General features: G+C 36.6%; 2 protein-coding genes across 6 annotated transcripts in view; both read right to left on the bottom strand.

Annotated features, from left to right (window-relative positions):
• Window positions 1–8,553: 8,553 nt before the first annotated feature.
• Window positions 8,554–12,735, bottom strand: LOC111439870 (pentatricopeptide repeat-containing protein At3g49740). 4 transcript variants are annotated; one of them, XM_023077336.1, is made up of 3 exons: window positions 10,204–12,735; window positions 9,837–10,059; window positions 8,554–8,826 (listed from the first exon to the last, which is right to left on the bottom strand). In XM_023077336.1, exons 1-2 carry the CDS (start codon window positions 12,450–12,452, stop codon window positions 10,056–10,058), a joined length of 2,253 nt encoding a protein of 750 aa, XP_022933104.1. In that variant the 5' UTR covers window positions 12,453–12,735; the 3' UTR covers window positions 8,554–8,826; window positions 9,837–10,055. The 4 variants fall into 4 exon arrangements, with proteins under 4 accessions (XP_022933104.1, XP_022933105.1, XP_022933102.1 ...); XM_023077337.1 differs by having other exon boundaries at window positions 8,554–8,780; XM_023077334.1 differs by lacking the exon at window positions 8,554–8,826 and adding an exon at window positions 9,456–9,722.
• A 1,154-nt stretch (window positions 12,736–13,889) lies between these two features.
• LOC111439872 (DNA polymerase I) overlaps window positions 13,890–24,380 on the bottom strand; it is a 23,890-nt gene continuing 13,399 nt past the window's right edge. For both annotated transcript variants that reach the window (XM_023077338.1, XM_023077340.1), the window contains 9 exons: window positions 24,091–24,218; window positions 23,504–23,572; window positions 23,284–23,369; window positions 21,164–21,273; window positions 17,812–17,862; window positions 16,908–16,966; window positions 15,830–15,874; window positions 14,776–14,850; window positions 13,890–14,217 (listed from right to left, as the gene is read on the bottom strand). In XM_023077338.1, the coding sequence (XP_022933106.1) occupies window positions 14,098–14,217; window positions 14,776–14,850; window positions 15,830–15,874; window positions 16,908–16,966; window positions 17,812–17,862; window positions 21,164–21,273; window positions 23,284–23,369; window positions 23,504–23,572; window positions 24,091–24,218 (743 nt within the window). In that variant the 3' untranslated portion in view covers window positions 13,890–14,097. The remainder of the gene's footprint in view (window positions 14,218–14,775; window positions 14,851–15,829; window positions 15,875–16,907; window positions 16,967–17,811; window positions 17,863–21,163; window positions 21,274–23,283; window positions 23,370–23,503; window positions 23,573–24,090; window positions 24,219–24,380) is intronic.

Genomic DNA, 24,380 nt, shown 5'->3' with positions numbered 1-24,380 from the left:
GACCGTGAGACGTTTGTTGAGGTTGGATCGCTCGAGCTTCCCTCTTCCAATACGGTAATGGCAGCGAGTGTAAGTTCATCACGGCTTAGATCCTGCCTCAATTGTAGTGCTGACATCTTTTTCACCCTTCCTGACTGGCAGGTGTTTGTTTGGACAATCGTCGAGTTTGACCCTGTTATTACTGAACTTTTGGCTAGGGGCATGGGGATTACTTTGTGTTCTAGTAGGAAGTTCATCCCTAATATGATGTCGAAGTCATCCATCTTGACTATCACAAAGTCAGTTCGTCCTGTCCAAGTCCCCAATTTGATGGGAGTTCTCTTCGCAACTCCTAAGACAGGTATGGCTACTGAATTGACAGCCTTCATCTTCCCTACATCCCAATACCAAAGGATATTCAAACATTTTGCTTCAGTCTCCGTCATGAAGTTGTGGGTGGCTCTAGAGTCGATGATAGTGTTTTTGGCTGCTTTACGATTTACCCAAATCTTGACATACATAAGACCGTGTTCCACTGGCTCGTCTATCTCTTCCACTCTCGTCTGAAGAGCGGACAAGTACTTTAGTACCCCAACACGGGGATATCCAACAGTCCTATCTAACGGTGTTTCTGTTTCTACTGTTTCGTACTCAACTTTTGAATTAGCTCGAAGTTTTGCTTGGAAGGCACATAATGCTGCCTTCTATGGGCATTCAGATACTTGATGAGCCCCCTTACACATGAAGCAAGAGGGGGGGATCTAGGCTTTGACTCTAACTAGTTTGTTTGTATGGTCTTCACCAAGGAGCCCTACCTCTCTGTTGGGAGGATTCATATTCCTCCTCGTCTTCGGAGCCATCACTTCCCCCACTTCTAGGGGAGTTTGGTCGATAATTCTCATTTTCACAACTTGTGGATGCTCGATTCTGCCCCATCTCTGAGGTTTCATCGCTATCAAGATCAAACAATCGTTCGACAATAGCATAGGCTGTGGAAAGGGATTGAACTCCTTGTTCGTAGAGTTTGGTTTTCACCCACGGTTTCAGCCCCATAATAAAATTGAAGATCTTGTTTGTCTCGGACATATCACGAATATCTAACATAAGCCCAGAAAACTGCCTAACATAATCTTAGATACTGCCCGTATGTCTCAGCTCTCTTAATTTTCTTCTGGCTATTATCTCGACATTACCCGAGAAAAACTGAGAGCGAAGTTTTTGTTTCAAGTTATCCCAAGTGTCCACAGTACATCGACCATCTTGAATGTCCATGTACTTGGACCTCCACCATAACTTTGTGTTGTTGGCTAGGTGCATTGTCGCCAATGTTACCTTCACTTCCTCTACCACGGTATTTGCTGCTAGGAAGTAGTGTTCAAAGTCGAAGATAAAGTTCTCTAGAGGCTTGGCATCTCGAACCCCACAGAAGGGTTTGGGCTCTAGAACCTTTATCTTGTTAAATCGTGCTACACCCCCAATTGGGGTTTGGTCTCCTACCACTCTCATAGTGAGCTTTAGTTTGGTGCTTAGATCCACCACTTCGGCCCTAACCATTCTAAGGGATTCTCTAAAGTCTTCAGACAATTTTGAGACCATCTGGACGATCACCAATTGAGCATTGTCTAAGCCTTCGGCGCGTTCCTTCGTTCGAGCAACAGAGCCCGTCGAACAATCCCCACGTTTAAAGATACCAGCTCTTGTGGCCTTGTCTTCTAGGGCCTTGACCCTAGTAATTAACTCAAGGATAGACATTGTTTCAAGGTGGCGTGCCATCTCGTTGAACCTGTCAGCTTTAGCAGACATCTCATTCATGCGAGATTCCATTCATGGAGCCAAATTTGGCTAATCGATCAGCCTGGAACTTGCCCAGTTGTTTCTTGGCGGGCATGTCTGCGTAGTGCTTTCCAAGGAGCCAAATTTGGCTTTGATACCACTTGTCACGATCGCACTTTGATGGCAATAGACTTGCGATTGTGCGGCACTGACTTCTCAACAACAAGTGAGTTAAGCCTATTCGTTCTTGCGGGCCAAGCGACGTATGCTCGAGCCTCTGGCTCCAGTTCAAGAAGAAAGTTTTAGAAAACGGGGGTAGAGAGATTTCAAAAGAGAGTTTCAAAAGCAAGATTTGATGAATTGAAATTGGTGTTGCATGGGAATGTAAACAAAAGGCAACAACAACGACTTACTGCATATAACTATCGGGTAGGGAGAAGTTGACAACTAGTCATATCCCCCTATAGTACATTTTGAGGCATTTTTGCCCAAGAGGGTGTAGACGTGATTCTGGTGAACGGTCATACACCCCCGTATTGACCCGATATGAAATGGTAAAGGCCTATCTAAGATGAAAGCATGAAAAAGGGGCTTGGAACGGACATGCAACCATAGGCAACACGCTTTGGACAAGCATGACCGTGACACTGAGCACCCTAGGATCATTAACGACAATCAGAGATCTAGGTGCATCCTAAAATTTGGCTTAGCTACGAGGAGATAATCACGAGCGATCTAGAAATGTTTGTTGTGACCAAATCCGCCTAGATGCCCTAGAACCTAATATATCTCCACGACACCCAAGATATACTATGTGAGTAGACGATATAATGAGCTACCATTATGTGTATAATAACCTGCCTTGAGAAGGGATGAAGGATTACATTAATGGATGACATGAGAAATTGCTACTATTTTTACAATACCCCGTATTGAGAGTGGATGAAGGACTACATAAGTAGATAGTATGAGGAATCATTATTGTGTGTTTGATAACCCACCTTTAGAGGGGACGATGACTAAACAAGTAGATGATTGAGGATATAATATTGTGTGTAGAATAAACCCACCTGAGAGTGGACGAGGCACAACCTAAGCAGTATTGTGAGAAGCTACTTTTGTGTGGGGAGGAAACGTACTCTGAGAGGAGATGAGGGACTACACAAATAGAATAACTTATGATAGACACTAGTGTGGTGTGAGGTAACATTCATGGGTACCTGAACTAGGTTGAACTTCTTAGGACTCTATGGTAAGTTCGTGGAAACATATTAGGTTAAAAATGTGATGAGAACTTACATGTAGGCTACTTACTGAGTATTTTATAATCACCCCTTTCCCCTTTTCTTTTTTTTCTTTATTCTTTATTCTTTTATTTCCATTATCTTCTTTTCCTTGTGGTCCGATTTTTCGAAACCTCAAAAATCGTACTATATATCTTGTAATTTGTTTTATATGATTTGAAAGCAATGAGTGGAAGATTGATAGATTCGGTGAAAAGAAAGATCTAGATAATAAGGTTTATTTCATTGATTGATGTATGCATTATTCATTTCATATAGACTAGGTAGGAGAGGAAATTAGTTGGGTTGGCAAAGCTTGTAAGATCTGCATTCCCAAACGCCAATGAACGGAACATAAACTTCACATTCATAATGTTGAGCTACCCATACGCCTTTGATTACGGCCTCCACTTCCATCTTAAAGTAATAGAGCTTCCCGTTCAACGACACTTGGACTCTAGCATCTATCAAACCCTTCAACTTCAGCTCGAGTCCTAACGCCTGGGCAATAAAATTCAGTGCAAATTGTGCAATTCCAAGAATAACTTGGTCGGCCAAATTCCCAATCGGTTCGAAAATTCCAAGCTTGTTACCGCCTACTTGTCCGATCGAATTCACCACACCTCCTATGACTCCAAACATCATCTCGAGCTTTGATGGATAGGGTAACTCTAATATAATAAGAAACCTTCATAATTCTTCTGCTTTGCTTTGTTTTGCATTAGGTCAATTATTTACCACTTTCACCGGTATATATACATATGCTACTCCTCCTTCTTCATCTTCAACTTATGAATCCACGTACATTACATTTTCGAATCTAATTCCAATATATATATAAAAAAAAAAGTTTCATAGCTATCTATATATCTAGCTAAATAGATAATTTTGAATATAATTCAATTCATTTGAGCATATCATCAAGTTTCTAATATATATATCCAATTCACCAATATCCATTTTTTTTATATTGCAAATAAGACACTCAAACTTTGCCAAAAACAAAGTCATATATTAAATTTTGCTTTGTTAAGAAGTTTGTAGATAATAGAATTGCAGTCTAAATTATACCATCTAGATTGTATTTACTTAGTTTTCTCTGTAAATTAAAAATAGAACTTAAACCGATCATGTTTATTTTATGAAAATCTCTTCAATCAAATTGTTTTCTCAATACTTTTAGAATTAAATAATGGAAAGAAAAGTAAGAGATGATTTTCTTTTTAAATCGGTCAAAGTAAATATAAATGGGCATAAACTTTCACATCATTCAAAAGAGGGTGAATAAAAGGTAAAAGATTTAGATGCCCACCGAATGTAAATTTATTTTATATTTTATCTGAGGAAAAGGGACCCAAAAGAATTATACGCTTACAAAACTTTTAATTAAGTTTATTTTTAAATATAAATTTTATCTTTTATTCTAAACCATCCATAAACTTAGCTTTAAAACTTTAACAAATTCCTTTATATCCAAAACCTTAAATTTTATTATTTTATTGCCGGACATAGAATTTAGACCTAGCAAAGTGATTTAATAATATATATATATACATATTTTTTTTATAAATTCTTGATCTAGAACCATAACGAAATTAAAAAAAAAAAATTAAAGTTATATATAAAAGTATGTGGAAAAAATGAAAGACACTCTAGAAGAAACCCAAGAATGTCTAGAAGTAAATTTTAGTTTATCATCGACCCGAGGAACAAATTAGAATTTGAAATTCAATTCCACGTGCTTACATGAAGTTGCTTATAGCAAACTAGTCTATTGTGATAAGGCTTAATCAACATTAGAATTATGGAAATTGCAGATTGAGAAATTTAGATAAATGAATTTAGCATAGATTATATTTAGTGGGAAAACGATACATAACAAGATATCATATGCTCCCTCTCATTCATTTACATCATGAAATTTGTACGTACCTGACGAGGATTTTTGATTGTCATTACAAAAGATGTTTGTATGGATCGATATCATTTAGAATTTTATGAAAATTATTTTCAAAATAGTGAGGGGGAGAATGAAATATGTCGACATTTTCATAACACAAATAATAACGATCATTAGTGTCTGTTTTTATCTTCTATAGTTTATTAAAAAGATTGTAGAGCAAGAAAATCGAAGTAGGAGGGATCTTATTGAGTATATAAAGGGATCTCATTAGACCAAATTGGACCAATGACCCTACCACCCTCCCTCTCAAGTGTACATAATGTGTTCCATATGTCAATGCTCAAAAAGTATATAATGAACCCTACTCACGTGATAGACTATGAGCCCCTCCAAGTTAACAAGAAGTGAGGAAGAAATACCTAGTAGGGGTTGAAATTAAGGAAAAGTAGGGGTTGAAATTAAGGAAAACAGCAACGGTCACACCCAATTATGTGCCATAGAATGCATGTTATGTTTGTGATGGACCATAAGCTACTATTTTAAATTATTATGGTCCTAGAAACTAGTTCTAGATCTCGTATAACATGGGGTTGACGAGGTACCTCATAATGCACAACCCTTATTCTTAAACTAGACCAGAGGGGTTAGGGTATACTTAATACACAGAGTTCAATTGCCACCTACAGGGACCCATAAGTCATAGAGGGTGTACTTCTGAGGTAACTTCGGTTGTCCTTAGTGAGGAGCCATGACCTTATACTGTTCTACCCTAGAAGGGGTGTGAATAGACCATACACTATTTCTATCTAAAAAGATGATGTGATAGGTAGTTTATTGTTCTAACCCGATAAAGGTGTAAGACCAGGCAATTTACTATTTTCGTTTGAAAAAGGCAATGCAACATGCGCTTTACTGATATTAGAACAAGTAGTTGTTGCCCGGCATCACCAGAGAGAGCTATTCAGTTAGAACCCAGTAGGTAGACACATGTGGAGTACGGTTACTGTTTTAAGAGCAAATGAATCCTTAATACTTATGAGATTTACCCTCGGCCTTTTTCCATAGGCCACAATGACTCAATGCGCAATTAGCATAAGTTTGATGAACTCTGAAGGAAAATGTAAAACATAGAGCTAAGAGTATCGAAAACCCTTGAGTTATGAGCTCGGAGTGGGTTAAATTATTCCTTAGAGGAGGTATGTATAGGGTTTAGGTACTTATGAGTTTTAAGAGACTATCACATACTAGAGGTATAATATATAACTTAGCACATAGCCTAAGTACATGTTATAAGGAATAAGTACGACGAGCACTTATCAGTAGGTTGCTTACTAAATATTTTTAATACTTACTCTTGTTACATTTTATTTTCAGGTAACGAGTAGAGCACTGATCGTGGTAAGAGCATGTTGGGTCGTGCAGATTTATTTGTATATGGTCTTGAAAAGCCCGTTATTTGTAAATGATTTTTGTAACTGAAGTCATACGCGTGCGCATGAATGTGTTTAACTTAACTTGTCTTAATGTATTTAAGTTTAACATATTTATATGCTTTGTTTTAAACACAAAAAATTTTACTAAATTTGTACCTTTGTGTCTACGTAAGGGTCTGCTTTTTGAAATAGAGAAAGACATGTCGTTATAGTTTCACCTAGGCACATCTTGCCTAGGATTTTAATGGCAACTTTGTTGCTAGCTCATTCCCTTACCTAATCTTCCTCGACGATGTTTTCATATTGAGATCGAATAATGAACGGAAAAACAAGTACTCAAGTATGATCGAGGAGGAGGATAAGGAAAAGAAAAAAAAAGAAAAACCTATCCCAACCACAACATGAGGAGAGAAGGTATTATGCCAATGGTGAACTCTTTAATTTGTCAAAGAAAAAATGATACGGCCTCAGAAAGATTCCGAATGATTTTGGCAATGGTATTGTTTGATTTTAGATGGTGCACAATTTTACCATATTTTAATTTACTTGTTTTTATTTTATTTTTACTCTTTTATTTCCATTATTATTATTATTATTATTATTTTTTTTTTTTTTTGCTGTGGTTTGATTTCTTGAAACCTAAAAAATCGAGTTGAAACATTAAAATTGACTATATATCTTTTAATTTGTTTTATATGATTTGAAGCAATGAGTAGAAGATGGATTGATTAAGTGAAAAAAAAGATATAGATAATAAGGTTTATTTCATTGATTGATGAAAGAGCATAAGTATGCATCATTCATTTCTTATAGAGTAGGTAGGAATATAGAGTAGGTAGGAGAGGGAATTAGTTGGGTTGGCAAAGCTTGTAAGATCTGCATTCCCAAACGCCAATGAACGGAACAAAAACTTCACATTCATAATATTGAGCTATCCATATGCCATTGATTATAGCCTCCGCTTCTATCTTAAAGTAATAGAGCTTCCCTTGCAACGACACTTGGACTTTAGCATCTATCAAACCCTTAAACCTCAGCTCGATCCTTAATGCCTGGGCAATAAAATTCAGTGCAAATTGTGCAATTCCAAGAATAATTTGGTCGGCCAAATTCCCAATCGGTTCGAAAATTCCAAGCTTGTTACCGCCTACTTGACCGATCGAATCCACCACACCTCCTATGACTCCAAACGTCATCTTGAGCTTTGATGAATAGGGTAACTCTAATATATTAAGAAACCTTCGCAATTCTTCTGCTTTGCTTTGTTTTGCCTTAGATCAATTGTTTACCACTTTCACCTTTATATATACATATGCTACTCCTCCTTCTTCACTTTCAACATATGAATCCGCGTCATTGCATTTTCGAATCTAATTCCATTATAAAAAAAAAAAGTTTCATAGCTATCTATGTGTCTAGTTAAATAGATAATTTTGAATATAATTCAATTCATTTCAAGATAACATCAAGTTTCTAATATATATCTTTAATTCACCGATATCCAAAATAATTATATATATATATATATATATATCTCGAAAATAATACACTCAACTTCCCCAAACCAAAGTCATATATTAAATTTTGCTCAAGAATTTTGTACCATCAAAGTCTAAATTATATCATCTAAATTGTATTTGCTTAGTTCTCTCTATAAATTAAAATCAGAACTTAATCCGATCAATATTATTTATTTTATGAAAAACTCTTCAATCAAATTGTTTTCACTATCCTTTAAGGATTAAAAAATGTAGATAAAGTAAAAAGATAGTTTTGTTTTTAAATCGGTCAAATAAATATATATTGGCATAAACTTTCACATCATTTAAAAGAGGGTAAATAAAAGATAAACATAAATGGGAAGAGATTGAGATTTAGATACGTGTGAGGTGACATTATTTAAATTTTACTTTATATTTTATCAAAAAAAAAAAAACTTTTAATTAAGTAAAAGTGTGGAGTAATTTTATGTTGGATAAACTCATAGAAATTTTTTTAAGATGCATGTAAATAAGAACAAAACATGCTTAAAGAACTCGTGGTCTACTCTTCGAAGCAAGAAGTAAGTAATGTCAAATCTAGATTTCGAATCCTAGACATATATAAAAAGATATTTAACTACCCAAGATGAAACCATACTAACAAAAACTCGAGACGAGTAATTGGATGAAACTAAGGGTGACCTTGTAAAAGGCTTGAAAAACTCTACTATAGACGAGCAACAATAACCTGTGGGATTTGGAGTGCATGGTATAAATTTGTTATCAATCATTGACACACCAAGTAAAATCTTACATAAACTCACTCATTTTCATACCATAGACAAACACGGCCAAAATTATACTCATATAGAACCATCACTTTCGACTTGCTTATGTGCTTTCACTTCAACATCCGACAGCAGCTCATCTACAAACCAACACACTTCATTTCACCAAATGGAAAATCAGAGATCCTGATATGAACCAAGAGACATCAATCATACAATATGCTTCAATGAAGATGTGAAGAAAAGGTTGTCAAAATTATCAAAAGATGTTTCAATTCATGCTACATTGAAGAAGAATAAAGTTTGATTGTTGTAAATTTTGGGTGGGTTATAATGTCTTTTGGTTCATATCAGATCCGACAATCAATTTCTAGAATAGTGTGGCCTCATGGGACGGTATCAGACTTGTGAGAGTTTCACATTGGTTGGGGAGGAGAACGAAACACCCTTTATAAGGGTGTGGAAACCTTTCCCTAGCAGACGCGTTTTAAAGCCTTGAGGGAAAGCCAAAAGGGAAAGCCCAAAGAGGACAATATCTGCTAGCGATGGGCTTGGGCTGTTACAAGACTGGAACAGGTGGTCGTGGGCTCGACTCATCTTGTTGCACAGGTCTTCTTGAACCACATCTATCTGTTCCTACATAGGTTAAGCCGGTCAGTGGGACTTGAAATTTGGACTCAACATTCTCTAACACACTCATTAGCAGGGTCTTTTCCCTTGGCTAGACTGCAAACAAAAAATGCAGTGAGGTCGTTCTCATCTTTGCGTTTGGACATGATTGCCATCTTGAAAATTGTTGGGAGAGGAGTCCCATTGGTATGAGGCCTTTTGGAGAAACCAAAAGCAAAGTCATGAAGAGCTTATACTCAAAGTGGACAATATCATATCATTCTAGAGAATCGTAATTTCTAACATTCCACTCCGATCCTTTTGATCTAGAATTTCATGTCCATCACCCAAATCTTTTCTTCGAGGGCCGCGAACTAATTGTTTGGCTTTTCCCACTTGGGTCGGATCAAATGTTAATGCATGAACTTAGCCTAGGAGAACGTAGTGTCATCTCAAATCAAAGGACGAAGGAACTAATTCAAGCAAAACCAAGGAACTACAAATTAGTACGGTTCTCGCTCTAAACTGGTTTAAGTTAAATTCGAATTTGTGTAGAGCTAAGCAAAAATAGGAATTGCAAAACATACCTTGTGTGTGATGATCCTCCTCTTACGTATAGGAAGAGTAGTTTAGAGTTTCAGCTGCCCAAAGCGTCTAGCCCGAGGCCTTCATCGTCGATCTCACTGATTGCTCAATATACACGATGTAGTGATGGCACTCGATTCTCAGGCATGATCTCCACAACTTCAAGCCGAATGAGCACTTTCCTATTTGTAGATGATTCGATTGTGATCTTCCCTCAGCTCTTAGCTGAACAACAAGATAGATAATTCACAGATAACAGTATGAAAAATTGAACGTTAACATAATTCACCGTACAAACAATACGTCAAATCCAGCCCAATGAAGAATAAAAGATTGTAAAAGAATTATAGTAAGGCAAGATTCAGTTACCTGATCCAACTGCAGCCTGGTTGTTTGATTGCACCAGTTTTCTTAATCAATTCCCTCACGTTGGCTGCTTCTTGCCAACACCCAGCAGTGGCATATATATTTGACAGAACCACATACACCGATGGATTATCACGTTCTTTCTCTAGAAGGATTCCCGCAACACTTCTTCCTAACCTTAAGTTTCCATGAGCTGCACAAGCACTAAATAATGCCCACCAGACCTGTGTATGCTCTCCATATTGTGCACTTTCTATTGCACTTTCAGCCTGATCAATATACCCCGAACGACCTAGAAGGTCGACGATGCAACATAACTGATCCACACTAGGAACAACGTGATAATATGTCAACATCGCCTCGAAAATCTGACCGGCTTCATCAACTAATCCTGCGTGGCTGCAAGCTGAAAGAACAGTAGTGAATGTGGCTTGATCAGGCATAAATGGGGACATGTCTTGCATAGCCTTGAAACAGCGCACAGCTTCCTTCCCCTGCCCATGTTGTGCATAAGCAGATATTACAGAATTCCAAGATATAATATCCCTTTTGATCATGACATTAAAAACTCTCAGAGACCAATCTAACAACCCACATTTAGAATACATTGTTATAAGGCCATTGCATACAGAAGTTTCTGAGAAGTTGCCCGATCTGAGAATGTAACCATGAATCTGTTTCCCAATGTCCAAGGTTGAAATGTTTGAACAAAGGCTTAGGACAATGCTGAGTGTAAACGTGCTCGGCTTGAGCTTCGACATTATAAGTTCAGAAAAATGCTCCAATGCTTGCAATGGAAGACCATTTAACAAAAATCCATAAATGACTGTATTCCAAGAGATTAAATTTTTTGGATTGATTCCACTGAAGACTTGATGAGCCTGTGTAATCTTTCCACACTTCGAGTATGAAGAAACTAGTGCGTTCAAAGTTTCAATTACGAGGATCAACCCGTTTTTATATACAAAGGCGTGACCCATATCCACTATGTCGATGAACTCTGAAACTCCTAATAAGCTTCCAAACGTGAACTCATCTGGCCCAATTCCAGTCCTCTGCATTTGTAGAAAAGTAAGAACAGCTGATTTTCCAAAATTTCCTCGGACATGGCTCGAGATCATGGCATTCCATGAGATGAGATCCTTGTCTCTCAGAGTCTGAAAAACTGCATTGGCTGCCTGAAACTCCCCACAAGAAGAGTACATGGTTATGGCCGAATTTGCTACTGAAGTAAAAGATTCAAAGCCTAGCTTAATTGCATGGGAGTGCACTTGTTGGGCAACTCGTACAAATGAACATGAGCTCATAATGCTCACCAAGGTAAGCTCAGTAGGACTTAGACATGCCCTTTGCATATCTTTGAACATGATCAAGGCCTCTTCATCCCTTCCTACGCAGACTAAGCCGTCTATCATTACGTTATATGTAATCTGATCATGAAACACAGCTTCAGTTCCCTCAAAAACCTCAAAGGCATCCTCGTGGTTGTCACTACAGAAATACATAGTAATCAAAGCGTTAATCACAGAAGCTTTGCTAAGATATCCAGCCTTAATCACCAAAGAATGCACCTGTCTTCCCAAATCTTCAACTTGCTTGGTACACAAACTCAAGATACAAGCAAAAGAGTACTTATCAGGCTTAACGCCCATTTTGTGCATTTCATAAAAGATGCTAATGGCAACCCAATCACGTCCACTTTCCGCACACCCAGTTATCACAGCATTCCAACACGCAACATTACCCTTTGGCATTTTATCAAACACCTCATCCGTATATTCAATATGACCCTTTGGCATTATATCAAACACCTCATCTGCATACTCAACATGACCCAATTTTGTAGAAGCTGACAACAACGTAGTCCAAGAATAAACATCTGGGTTCTCAATCTCTTGGAAACCCTTTTTCAAAGACTCTAAATCCTCTGTTTTTGCATAAAGCGAAAGAATGGTATTGGCGACATGAGGGTAGAATTTGAGCCCAGATCGAACAGCGTAACCATGGAGCTGAGACCCGAAGGCAATGTCGCGAAAGTTGGCACAAACGGCAAGTGCGGTGGAGAGATTGTAGTGGTCGGGCCTGATGGTGAAGCAATGAGATGAATGGATTTGAGTGAAGAGTTGCAAAGCGTCGAAGTAGCGACTTGATCGCTTGAGCTCTGCAAGCAATCGGTTGTATTCAAGGAGATTTCGGGGAGCGCTTTTGGTTATGGTTTTCAAGCTTTGTATGGCGTATTGGAGCTTCTTCATTACTCAAATCATCGCCTCGTTGAAATGCCTTATGCTAATAACTTCTTGAACTAGTTGCTTAAAACAACCCTCAATTGGGATTTCAAGGCGCCAATGCATTGAGTGAAAACCAGAGAAAAATTCTGAGTTCGTCAGTTTATTTCTATGTATCTGGGAGACTGGGAGACCGAAGCGAACTGAAGATCGTTTAAAATTGAATTGCTTTGGTTGGGTTTAATCTGTCCAAGACAGAGTTTAGAGATTTGGATGGATTTTCTGGATGCCACAATGTTATGAACAAAAGGTGGGTTCGTTTTTTATGCACTTGTGGTTATTTATGCACTTGTCGTTCTTTATGCACCGGTCCCAATCTTTAGATGGCATCATGACATGAGGAAGAGGAGGAGAAGAAGTGAGATTGGATGGCATCATGACATGAGGAAGAGGAGGAGAAGAAGTGAGATTGCATACGAGAGACCTTGTCCCAAGCAGAAACAAAGTCGAGTTGGATCACTTGATCTAGTGTAGAGGCAAGTTGGTTGGGTCGAAGAAGATCGAGCATGCACATACAAGCGTGCGTGTGTGGTCAAACAAGCTTGAATTTCAAATAAGTATTCAATTGGCAAAGGCAAACCTCGCCTTAGGTTTGACAAAGCCACAAAGACGCTCAAAAATTAAATATGGGGCTTGAATTTTCCTCGAGGCTTGTCATGAGCATGTCAAGATCATGACGCCGCATGGTTGAAAATGTTCGATCCTGACACCTAACGACTCAGTAGCCCAACACCTTAGCCCGTTAATGACCTGAACCTGATCCATGACCCACGCACCAACTCGTTCATGACCCAAGCCCGACCCCCAATGCTTACAACTCAATGCAACTTCCCTCCTAGCCGCGGCTTGCTCCCTGCCGTCGACTTCCATTCGACTCGATAGTTTATTCAACTTAGATTGGACAATTTGACCCCATATTATCATTTTGGAGTCATTTTTTTGGAGTCATTTTTTTTTACGTAATTATTAACGTCTAAGGTCAGTAAAGCTACTATTTGACTAATTTAAAATGTTTGGAGCCAAATTTTGAATAGTTGACGCAATTAGATGAATTAATTTTTTTCAATGATATCTTAAATATGATGTCATGGAACTCCATAGGTGGAGTTAGACATTTGAGGAACAAGATCAAGTTAACAATGACCTTTAGTGACTTTGACTCGGGCCAAAGAAGTAAGTTGGATAAATTCCATGTATGAGAGTATGACCTATCTACTTGCTACTTATAAACTCCACCAAACTAGTCGTATTCATTCGCAACAACATTATCCTGATATATACGTTAAAAGTCTCATCTTTCAATATTGAAAATATTAAATTTTGAATGAATTAAAAAGCTTAAAATGCCTCCATCTTCTAAAGAATCAATATGCTCCAAGTGGAGAAGAAGCCAGTTTTCAGTGATTCACAGCAAGGGATACTCCATCACATGTAAAGCTGAAATTTCCTGTGTTTCTCATTTTCTTTGCTCAAAGGCTACGGAGAACAAGGGGGTATTCATAAACAGAGACTAATTTGGTTTCTAACCTCTGCTAACATCTCTAATTATACAACAAAACCAAATTTACATGCAACAAAGTGGACAAGAGGCTGAGCATATTGACATCGATCACTAACTTTTTTCAAGCTTCTTCCATAAGTTTAGTACTCTCCTCATAATTGGATCAGCTGAGAATCCTTCTGCATATGCACCAATAGCAGTTAAGAGGCTTGTGAATTTCTCCCCATTATCCTGTACAACCAAAAATTTCTGTCAAAATTCACAGTTGTCTTGCTTCTAAACACCTTCTAGCATTTGAACAAATAGCTGAATAAATGAATCCCATTACACCATGCACAACAGTGCATGTTGAGGTCACAACGAGGAGGCTGAACCCCGAAAGGGGGTGGATACGAGGCGTTAAGCTAGCAAGGACGCTGGGCTCGGAGGGGGTGGATTGTAAGATCCCACATCGGTTGGGGAGGAGAACGAAACATTCCTTATAAGGGTGTGGAAACCTCTCCCTAGCAGACACGTTTTAAAAACCTTGAGGGGAAGCCCAAAGAGGACAATATCTGCAATATCTGCTAGTAGTGGGCTTGGGGCGTTACATTTGATTATATCAACACTTTAATGAGAATCTTACTCTTAAATGTCTCATTTCTCAAATCAGTATTTTGCCCAATTGAGACCCCATTAGTGGGTCAAATTAAGTCCTTCCTAAAGTTTCAAATAATTTCTAGCAATGCATCACCAGATTGAACAGTAAAATTCGAATAAGTCCCAAGTCCTACAAATAATAGCACAAACCTCCGGTTTCTTGAATAAAAGATCTCTGGTGGTAAATGGTACCATATAGAGCGGAAGATCAGATCGCAAGATTGCCTGCAGCATAAATGACTTGGATGAAGCAACAAGTTAAATAACATGGTGGATGCCAATATTTACATTAAGTCAAGTACAGGTTTTTGCATTTATGTAATAAGAAGAAACAATAGATCCATGCTACTTAGAATTGCATTCCCCTGCCTAACCAGTCGACCATTCCAAGGGATTAAATGAATATTTGTTTAGGAAAATAACAGTTTTTGGAACATATTTCTTAATTTATTCACAAAATGTCATGAAGAAGTAAACAGAAGTTGAGGGCCTCTTTGCGAGGTGTCACAATCGCCTTTTTCTTGGCAGCGGACTTGGCGTTTTTACGGCACACACTCTTACCACTGAGTGAGTCAAGCCAACTTTCGGATTGCGTTGCCTACGGCCAGGCAACGTGTATACTCAAGCCTCTAGCCCCGATTTAAGAAGGTTTTAGAAAGCAGGGCAAAGAAATTTTGAAAGAGGGTTTAAAAGCAAGATTGAGTGAGAGATTGAAAATGGTGTTATATAGCATTCAAGCAAAAGGCAACAACAACAGCTTAAACAGTATATACTCTTTTCGGGTAGGGAGAATTTGACAACTAGTCTCATCCCCTATAATACATTCTGGGACATTTCATGTCTACCTGGCGTAGACATGACTTTGCCGAAATGTCATACTCTTAGAAAAAGCAAGAAATAAATTATATAACATGAAAACAGTAGAGAAAAGCGATAAAGTAGTACAAGACAAGGGATTCAGCATGTAACGGGCATGCGGCCATGGGCAACACGCCTTGTGACGGTGACACGAGGCATGCTTTTCAAAATACTGATTATTGATTAAGACCATAAAGAGTATCAAGGAGAAAAGAGTTAACTAGTCCTTACGATTCTAAAGAAAAAGAAAATTACCCCAAAATATCAACCAAATATAGTATATGCGGAAAAAAAATTCTGCTTTCACAAGAACACAAGTAACCTAATAAAACTGAAGTGAAATTACCAGGTCCTTGCTCAAGATAGCTTGTTCAGCATTTGTTACCAACATCTACAAGAAAAAGGAACGAAAATAAAGACCAAGCATCAAGTATTTGTTGTATTTGCAATAACTGATGGATCAGTTCTTTAGAGGATTGTATATGTCCACCTTTCGCATTATCTTGTAAATGCAAGCATCACAAAGTATGACATATCTGTATAAAAAAAAAATTATTGGTGTCTGTGCTCATATCCATGTCATTCTTCTGCTCATTTCCCGAGCATGCGTCCTTAGTTTCACAATGCATATATTTTCACAAACAATTAAACCTTTAAAATCATAGTAAAACAAGTCCATCATTATAATTTCTTTTTCATTTTGTTACATTAACAAAAGCATCTCACACCCAAAACATGCTTCTGAAGTAGATTGAGATAATAAATAGGGATTTATCAAGAAAACTAATTTTCCAGAGTTTTCATATTTTCCCTTTAAGTTGGAATCTTAATAGGGATGATAATTTGTTCGGGACAAGATACAAAAAATATTTTAATAATCTTAGGAGTGAAGGATTAGTTCAGGACCAATTTCAAATAAAATTTTCAGTCATTAAGGGTGAAAATAAGGAGCTTAGTACCAGCTAGTTTCCATAAACAAATCTGATTACACAGAAACTAGAAAGAAAAAGGAATAAAAGAACGACAAATATAGCAAACTGACTTCAAATATAACTGAGATTATTTAAGACCATTAGATTATAATTTTGTTTTTGTATTTAAAAAATAAGTTTGTTTACTAGAACTTCTTTGCTTTGTTTTCTACTCCTAGAATTGCTTCTCAATCTTAGTCGAATAGTAAATAAACAATTGATTATATATTATTGTATATAAACAATAAATTATCAGAATTGTTTTACAAGTCTGACTTCAACCCAGAAATCTTAAAGGCTGAATGCAATCAAATCCAGCACCGGACAACATGACTAAATTAACAAAATTCATTAATTGTATATGCTTACCGCATCAAATACACTGAAAACAGTACAAGTGTTTTCATACACTTTTTGGTTGAGAAGCCAGTTATTATACTCTGATAGACATACCTTCCTTATACGTTCATCTTCCACTTGATCAACATGTTGCAACAAATTTTCTAATGTGCCTGACAAGTGAATTTGCAAACAAGTAAATGCAAACCATCATATTTCAGGCACAACATACAAGTTAATAAAGGATTAAGATAAGAAACATAATCAAGGAACACAAAAGTATAGTACCAAGGCATTCTCATTTTATACCGTACAATATAGTTCTAATTAACCTTTTGTGGTCACAAAATGAAAAAAAAAAAAAAAAAAACTTTATATTTTAGGATTAATTTTGCAGAAAGCGTCTTAATTAACAAGGAAACACAAGTTTCCACGGATAAAATGAAAAATTACAATGGAAGACTTACTTCCAAAAATTAAAAAGAAAAAAAAATACAAAATTTATTCAAAGCCTTCGCAGGAAGTGTTTTAAATATTTTTTATGTTTTAGTTAGAAGATTTCTCCTCCATTTCCATTCTTTTATATGTTTTTCACATGAATTTTTTTTTTCCAATCAAATCAAAAAGAAGAAAGGAAAAAAAAAATGTCTAGAACATAAGATAACAAGTTGAACGGCAGTTTCAAAAAGATGCCAGGAGAAATCTAAATCAAATTGCCAAAATATTTTATTGTTCATCTTATATGTTCACGCTTATTTGAAATGTAGTTGAAGATTTATAGTCATTTATAACTTCAATACTTAAGAACTCCTGACTTACAATTTTTCTTTCAAAAATATCTCCTGATTAATAGGATTTATTATTTCCTTGAATAGATTAGTCCGCCGTAGAAAGCAGGTTTTCACCTTTACCATTATTCTCGATAACAATAAAATATCAGACGGTATGCATACATGTGATTGAATAAATTGTAGTCCACAATTCTCCGGGAAGGCAATAGTCTCTTAAACCTACTTACCGAATCTAGTGATAAGTTGCACAGCATTGACATTTCCAATTCCATCGACTCCTGCATTTAGGGCACATCAAGCACCATCTAGTCAATTAAAGACTTTACAAACTAGTAATAATAGAAAGGTAATCTACTGCTACATTTTCAGTCCTCGGTTACTTGGGCTGCCTAATCTTAACTAGTACAAGGTTATAAACTTAGGCTAAGTTGTTGGGTTATAGGAAATTTAATTATTAATCACATTCTTAATATTCTATTTATATTCTTACTACTACTCACGTGTGAGTTCATCTTTTTTTCCGATAACCAGGAGTCGGAGCTTTGCTCCCTTATACCAAGGGGCACCCGGTGCCCAAGGCTCGGATCTGAGTGAACCTTGGACCCCAAGCCCTTGCCAATGGGGGCCTTTGTGAATTCACATTCCTAATACTCCATTCATATTTTAACAACTCTCTCACTTATGGGCTTGAAAATTAGTAGAAAATTTAACAAATAATTGTCAACATTACATGGAAAGAAAATGACATTATAGACGTTTGAACACGGGAACTCCAGATTTGATACGAAACTTATTGGGAGGAATTATAATTCTTTTTTATTGTTGGTTTATGTTTTTTGTCGAAGGAATGACATTAATTATATCTATTTAAATCCTAGCCTTAATTATGTCTATATTGTTAGGGATTTATTTTTCTACATTGTTACCTATTTTCTAGGTAGTATCTAGGTACTTTAGTTAGCCTTTCTTTATTATAAAAAGAAAGGTGTACCACTTTGAAAATTAAGTATAAAAAAGCAGCAAGATAATTTTACACTTGCAACAGGGTATCTGAGTCATTCTTTTCTAGGAGGTGTGATTAACTGGCATAGTCTTTCATAGCTTCCGATCTTTCATATTGACCAAATTTATTCAGAGCGTTCATAGGTACCGATCTTCCCACTTGACTAAATTTATTTAGAGCCTTCATGGCTACCAATCTTCCACCTTGACCAAATTTTGGAACCATCATAGCTACGGTTGAAGTCGTGCCTTGACATTGAAGTCGTGTCGTCGAAGTTGTGCGATCAATATTGCACATAATCCTTTCCAGCCTAACCTAGCTATTTATTTTCATTCCTCTGTGGAGCTTTGTATCTTTTGAGTACTAGCCTCTTTTCATTCTTCAATCAAAAAAAATTCGTTTCCTTTTGAGATTTTTTAAAAAATCTCAAAGAAAATGTCCTAAACTTATTGAAAGAGACGAGAAATCTTGGGTGTAAACCTGCAGTAACACCCATAGACCTGAATTTAGTTCTACACCAAAATGAAGAAGTTATTCCAGTTGACAAGGGCATGTATCAAAGAACCATGGGAAAGTTAATTTATCTTTCAAATACCAGACCAAACATCGCATATTCTGTGAGTTTTGTTAGTCGGTATATGACCATCATCTTAGAGCTATAAACAAAATTTTGAGATACTTGAAAGAAACTCAAGATCATGGGCTATTATCCAAAAAGCCATCAAATAGACTGGTAAAACTCTACACTTAGGCTAGCTGGATAGAGAATTAACTGACTAGAGATCTATAATCGGCATTACTCCTATGTTTAAGGTAACTTGGTCACTTGGAGAAGTAAAAACAAGCTGTTGTAGACTCACCCTGGAAGATTTTTCTGTCAAAGAGAAAGAAGGTTGTCAACATGGTCATCATGTTATACTTTAAAAGGTGGAAGGCTCACCCTAATACAAGTCATATAGAAAGATTTTTCAGAAACTACTTATGGAAAGATGATCTACACCTTGTTGGATGAAATATTATAAACCTCCCAACAAAAAAGGGAGGCCTTGGTCTTCTCTCGATAAAGAAGAAGAAGGCCTTGCGGAGAAATCTTATAAAGGTCAAATATACTCCTACATCAAACAAAAATCACCCCTCCATCTTCTACAAAAGGGCCTTGAAAGTACATAAAGAAACATCAAAACCTCATCACCAACCGAACTTGCCATAAGGTGGGTGATGGAAGAAGTAGATCATTTTGGACCGACCCATGGATTGAAAACAACACGCTAGCCTTGAGGTATCCGTTTTTTAACAGTCTCTCATAGCAAAAAAGTCACGATCAAAGAAACGTGGAATGTTGTCAACAAATTCAGGGACCTGAAGCTTGGTAGGAATTCAAAGGATAATGAAGCAACGGAATGGGCCGAATTAACTCTTGACCTTGCCTCTATGGTATTGTCAAACAAAGCAGACTCACTGACTTGGCTCCTCAACGTTGATAGGGTCTTTTCTACAAAATCCTTGATGATGGACATGGGGGAAAAAGTAGAAGCAATAAATCCCACACTAGCAAAGAGAGTATGGAAAGGACATCAGCCTAAAAAGGTGAAGTTAAATAGCGCATAAAGCCATTAGCACAAGTGAAAATCTTCTGAAAAGAGTGTCTTACACCACTCTTGCTCCAAATTGGTGTCCAATATGCAAGAAAAAAACGAATCACAAAGTCACTTGTTTATGAAATGCACATACGCTCATAATTTCTAGACAACGATTTTCAATATATTCGGATGGCATCTCACATTTCCTAGGGAGGTAAAGGATCTTTTGGATATTGCATTAACGCACCACCCTTTCAAGAATGCAAAAGCCCTACTATGGAAAAACCTCATCATGACTTTCTTTTGGAATCTATGGAAAGAAAAAAAATCAGAGAATATTTACATAAATGACACAGACCTACACACAACTTTTCAACAATGTTGTTACCAAGCTATATCATGGTTAAAGTTCTAATATTTTTAGTTCCTATAGTTATGTCGCCCTCGTTACAAATTGGGAAGGTTTTTTGTAAACACCATGATATTATATCCCTTTTGTAAATTTCAATCATCAATGAAATTGTCTCTTCTGAAGGGAGAGAAAAAAAAAAAAGTTGATGTAGCAAGTTAGTTTAAAATTATACAATATTAAGTTTCGATTCTATTCCCGCTTTCGGACAGCTTCTAGGAATTAGTACAATAGGTTTTAATTTTGATTCAAGAAAATTCCTAATAAATAACAGCAAAAAGAAAAACACTGATTAATAAGGAAACAGGACCTTAGTTTCTTCTGCTAAAATTTCCAAATTCGGCATGTTTATGTTGGTAACAATATTACATTCGGTTACAATGATATTTTTGCCCCTAGAGTAATTTTTGTCCCGTGGATTAGACCTGAAGCATGGAAAAGTACTTCAGTTCAAAGTCAAGTCCAAACGAGTTCAATGAACACCAAGTGTGGCGCCAAGACACTTGCAAATCATCAAAGTTGCAATTGCGTTGTAATTGGTACAAAACAAAGTTATGGAGGTTTTTAGACAGAGATTCATAAATCACCTGGAATATTATCAGATTTGTCACCAACTAAAGACATCACATCAACGAACTGAGAAGGTTCCAGAACTCCATATTTTTCGGCAAAATCCTCCAGCCCAAAAGAAACCATCCTAGAAATGGGCAGAGAAGCTAGTAAATGTCGAAGTTTCAAAGAAGGTACCATAAAATCAAATCCAAAAATTGAAGCCACACTGAAAAAAGAAAAAAACAAAAAAAGCCAAAAAAATTTGAACTCATATGTGATTTAAACATCCTCGCTCTCTCTAAGCATCCCTTCTCCCGGAGTCTCTTCTTTATCTTTATAAACATTCACCCCTCTCTAAGTAATCTCTCTTTCAATAATTATATATAACTTCATTGTTTTCATTTTTTTAAACTTTTTTTTCATTGATTGATGAAAAGATAGTGAAATGCTAGGATCAAATTCACCCATCTCTCTAAGCACTCTCTTTTTCAATAATTCTGTATATATCTTCATTTTTTTAATTTTTTTAATTTTTTTAAAACAAAAAACAAACTTAGTTTCATTGATTGATGAAAAGATAGTGAAATGTTAGGATCAAACCCACAGAGGGAGTAAATGTCTCCAAATATAAGTGCCAAGAGACATATAAAATATTGAAGAACAAAAATGTCGAAGAAGATCTTGGAAACTTAACGAGCCATAGCTGCAAAAAACACTCCTGCTAAGCTCCAAAGCAGCAGCATGCTATAGCCCAGGAGAAAAGATCAACAAGAAAACTTCGTTGAAAGCCCAAAGATGAAGAAGATGCACCTACTCTTACACCCTGTGCCAAGCTAATCACATCCTCCATCCATCCAGTCTTCCACACAAGAACCTTCACCCAACCTCTATTGAAGCCCATTCACCTACCCTAAGCTATAGTTTCAGTGTTCCACGATAATGGACTCACCATATAGTACACAAGATCTCCCCTGGAATCAGTATATAATACACAAGATCTCCCCTGGACTCACCATATAATACACAAGATCTCCCCCGCCGAACTCTAACTCTAAAAGTTTCAAACTAAGACAATGATCCTCGCCAAAAATAATAAGCCATGTGGCCACAAAATTGCATCACTTTTAGTACTTCCTCGAACTTCCTTCCAAGTTCCTATTTGAACATCAACCACGGATCAGCTGAATGCTCCATACTACCAGGACACTTAGGAGCCTCAAAAGAGAACTACATCTCCTCCTATAAGTAACCATATATTCTTCCAATCCATTACTTCCTTCCTTCACCAAATAAGTGAATGAAGAAGCAGAATAGGAGGAAGAATTCGCAGAACGATTGTCCCCCTGATTTGGAGCACTCTAGATTCATGGTAAAACCAGTATCTACCTTATCTTTCTTCTCTTTCGTGGATGATAATCGAAGACCTTGTCCACTAAGGACACTCCACCACCTACGACACACCAATTTTCCCAGGGTTTGAAACCAGCTGAATCTAGATTAATGCTTCAGATGCAACCCACCAACATCAAAATAGATCCTTACCCAAGTAACTGAACCCAATTACAACCTAAGGTTCAACGAAATCTTTAACATATTTTCTTTATAAATTTCCTCAATCTCCACCTTTCCCAATTCACTAGTTCGAAAAACAAACTGCTCTTGTTCAACCCTCACAATGAAGGGATTTCCTTCCCCAGACTCTCGTGGAACCCACCTACATCTCATTTTTCAAGAATAAACTCTATGATCCTATGCAGGTTCAATAATAAAATTTCAAAAGAATGGATTAGATTATCGATCATCTTCCCAGTAACAATTAAAAAGTAATAATAAAGAAAAACAGATATTTTTTAGTTTTCTAGTCTAAATATTGAACAAAAAAGCCAGATATAAAAAATGCATGCCTAATTGTGGTCCTTTAATACGGAGAAAAAATTTCATATGCAGGTGTTCTATTTTGGACAACAATCATATGCCAATCCCTCAGCTACGATAAGGAGAACAATATTAATGGCATAAAGTATAAGATATAACTATTCTACCCTCAGAGTCCATAGAGAAAATGACTGCAAATTTATCAGGAAAAAACTATTTCTTTTATTAAGTTAGAGGAATTCATTTTTAATGAGTAAACAAGTAATCCATATGTTCTTACTCAAACCCACGTGGAGCTATTCGTAAAAGACGTAATGAAGGAGATATAATCTGGAAGAAGTCTTTGTCAGGGGAGACAACACGAACCTGTTTGACACTCAATAAGATCAAGTAGTGGATGATTAAATATATCCCATAAAAGAACATAATCTTGGCAAGCATGCAAAATAAATTAAAAAAGGACCCCTATGTCATTCTGAAATATCTATTCAGTGTGTCACCTTACACCCAGCAGCAACACTTCTCAAAGCCAATGTGCCAATCACATCATCAGCCTCCACTCCAGGTACCTATCATTGAGTCTAATTAAAGCCAACTACCAGAGAATAACAGGCTAAATAATCAAACAAACAAAAGACATGACTAATTCTAGAAGAAGATTAGAACAGGTTATTGATTGTAAATATTGTAGGAAAGAAGTACACAAATTTCATCGAGCTGCTAATAAAAAGCTGAATGTAACTACTACATCCTTATATGCAAAGCAAATAATCTGGAAGTAGTCTAATAAAAACATATATATTTTTTTCTCTCTAGTCTCTTCCTCCCTCTCTCTCTAAAAATCTGGTAGGCTAATAAAAAAAACTACGAAAAAATCATTTATTTATCTTAATTGAGGGACTAAGAAACATTTTAATTGTGTATGATGTGGAATTTACGTTTCCTTGTATAGGAGAGACCTATTACAAATATAGAAATAACCTAATACAAATATGGAAAATAATTAAGACAATAAAGATCAAATATTTGATGATCAATAATTACACTCAAACATTCATAAATAGTAGAAATTCCAACAATTTATTACCTCAATCACCTTGACGGACATGGACTTTATGGATGCCTTTAAGTATTGGAGCCCCTGGACTATGGTATCAGGTGTAGGTGGCCTGTTACTCTTGTATGCAGGGTAACGTGTGTGACGAAAAGTGGATCCTACATAGACACAGAAGATAGTGCAATTTAGTTGATAACTAGTTTGAACTAATAGACCATTAATACAAGTAGATTTAAATGTAAATATGGTTTCTTAAATAACAAAAAATAACTATATTCTCCACTTAATTTGTTGCGCCATGAAAAAAAAAAAAAAAAAAA

This window comes from Cucurbita moschata, unplaced genomic scaffold (assembly GCF_002738365.1).
Source record: "Cucurbita moschata cultivar Rifu unplaced genomic scaffold, Cmos_1.0 Cmo_Scf00113, whole genome shotgun sequence".
NCBI lineage: Eukaryota > Viridiplantae > Streptophyta > Magnoliopsida > Cucurbitales > Cucurbitaceae > Cucurbita > Cucurbita moschata.
This window is presented reverse-complemented; position numbering and strand designations above follow the sequence as displayed.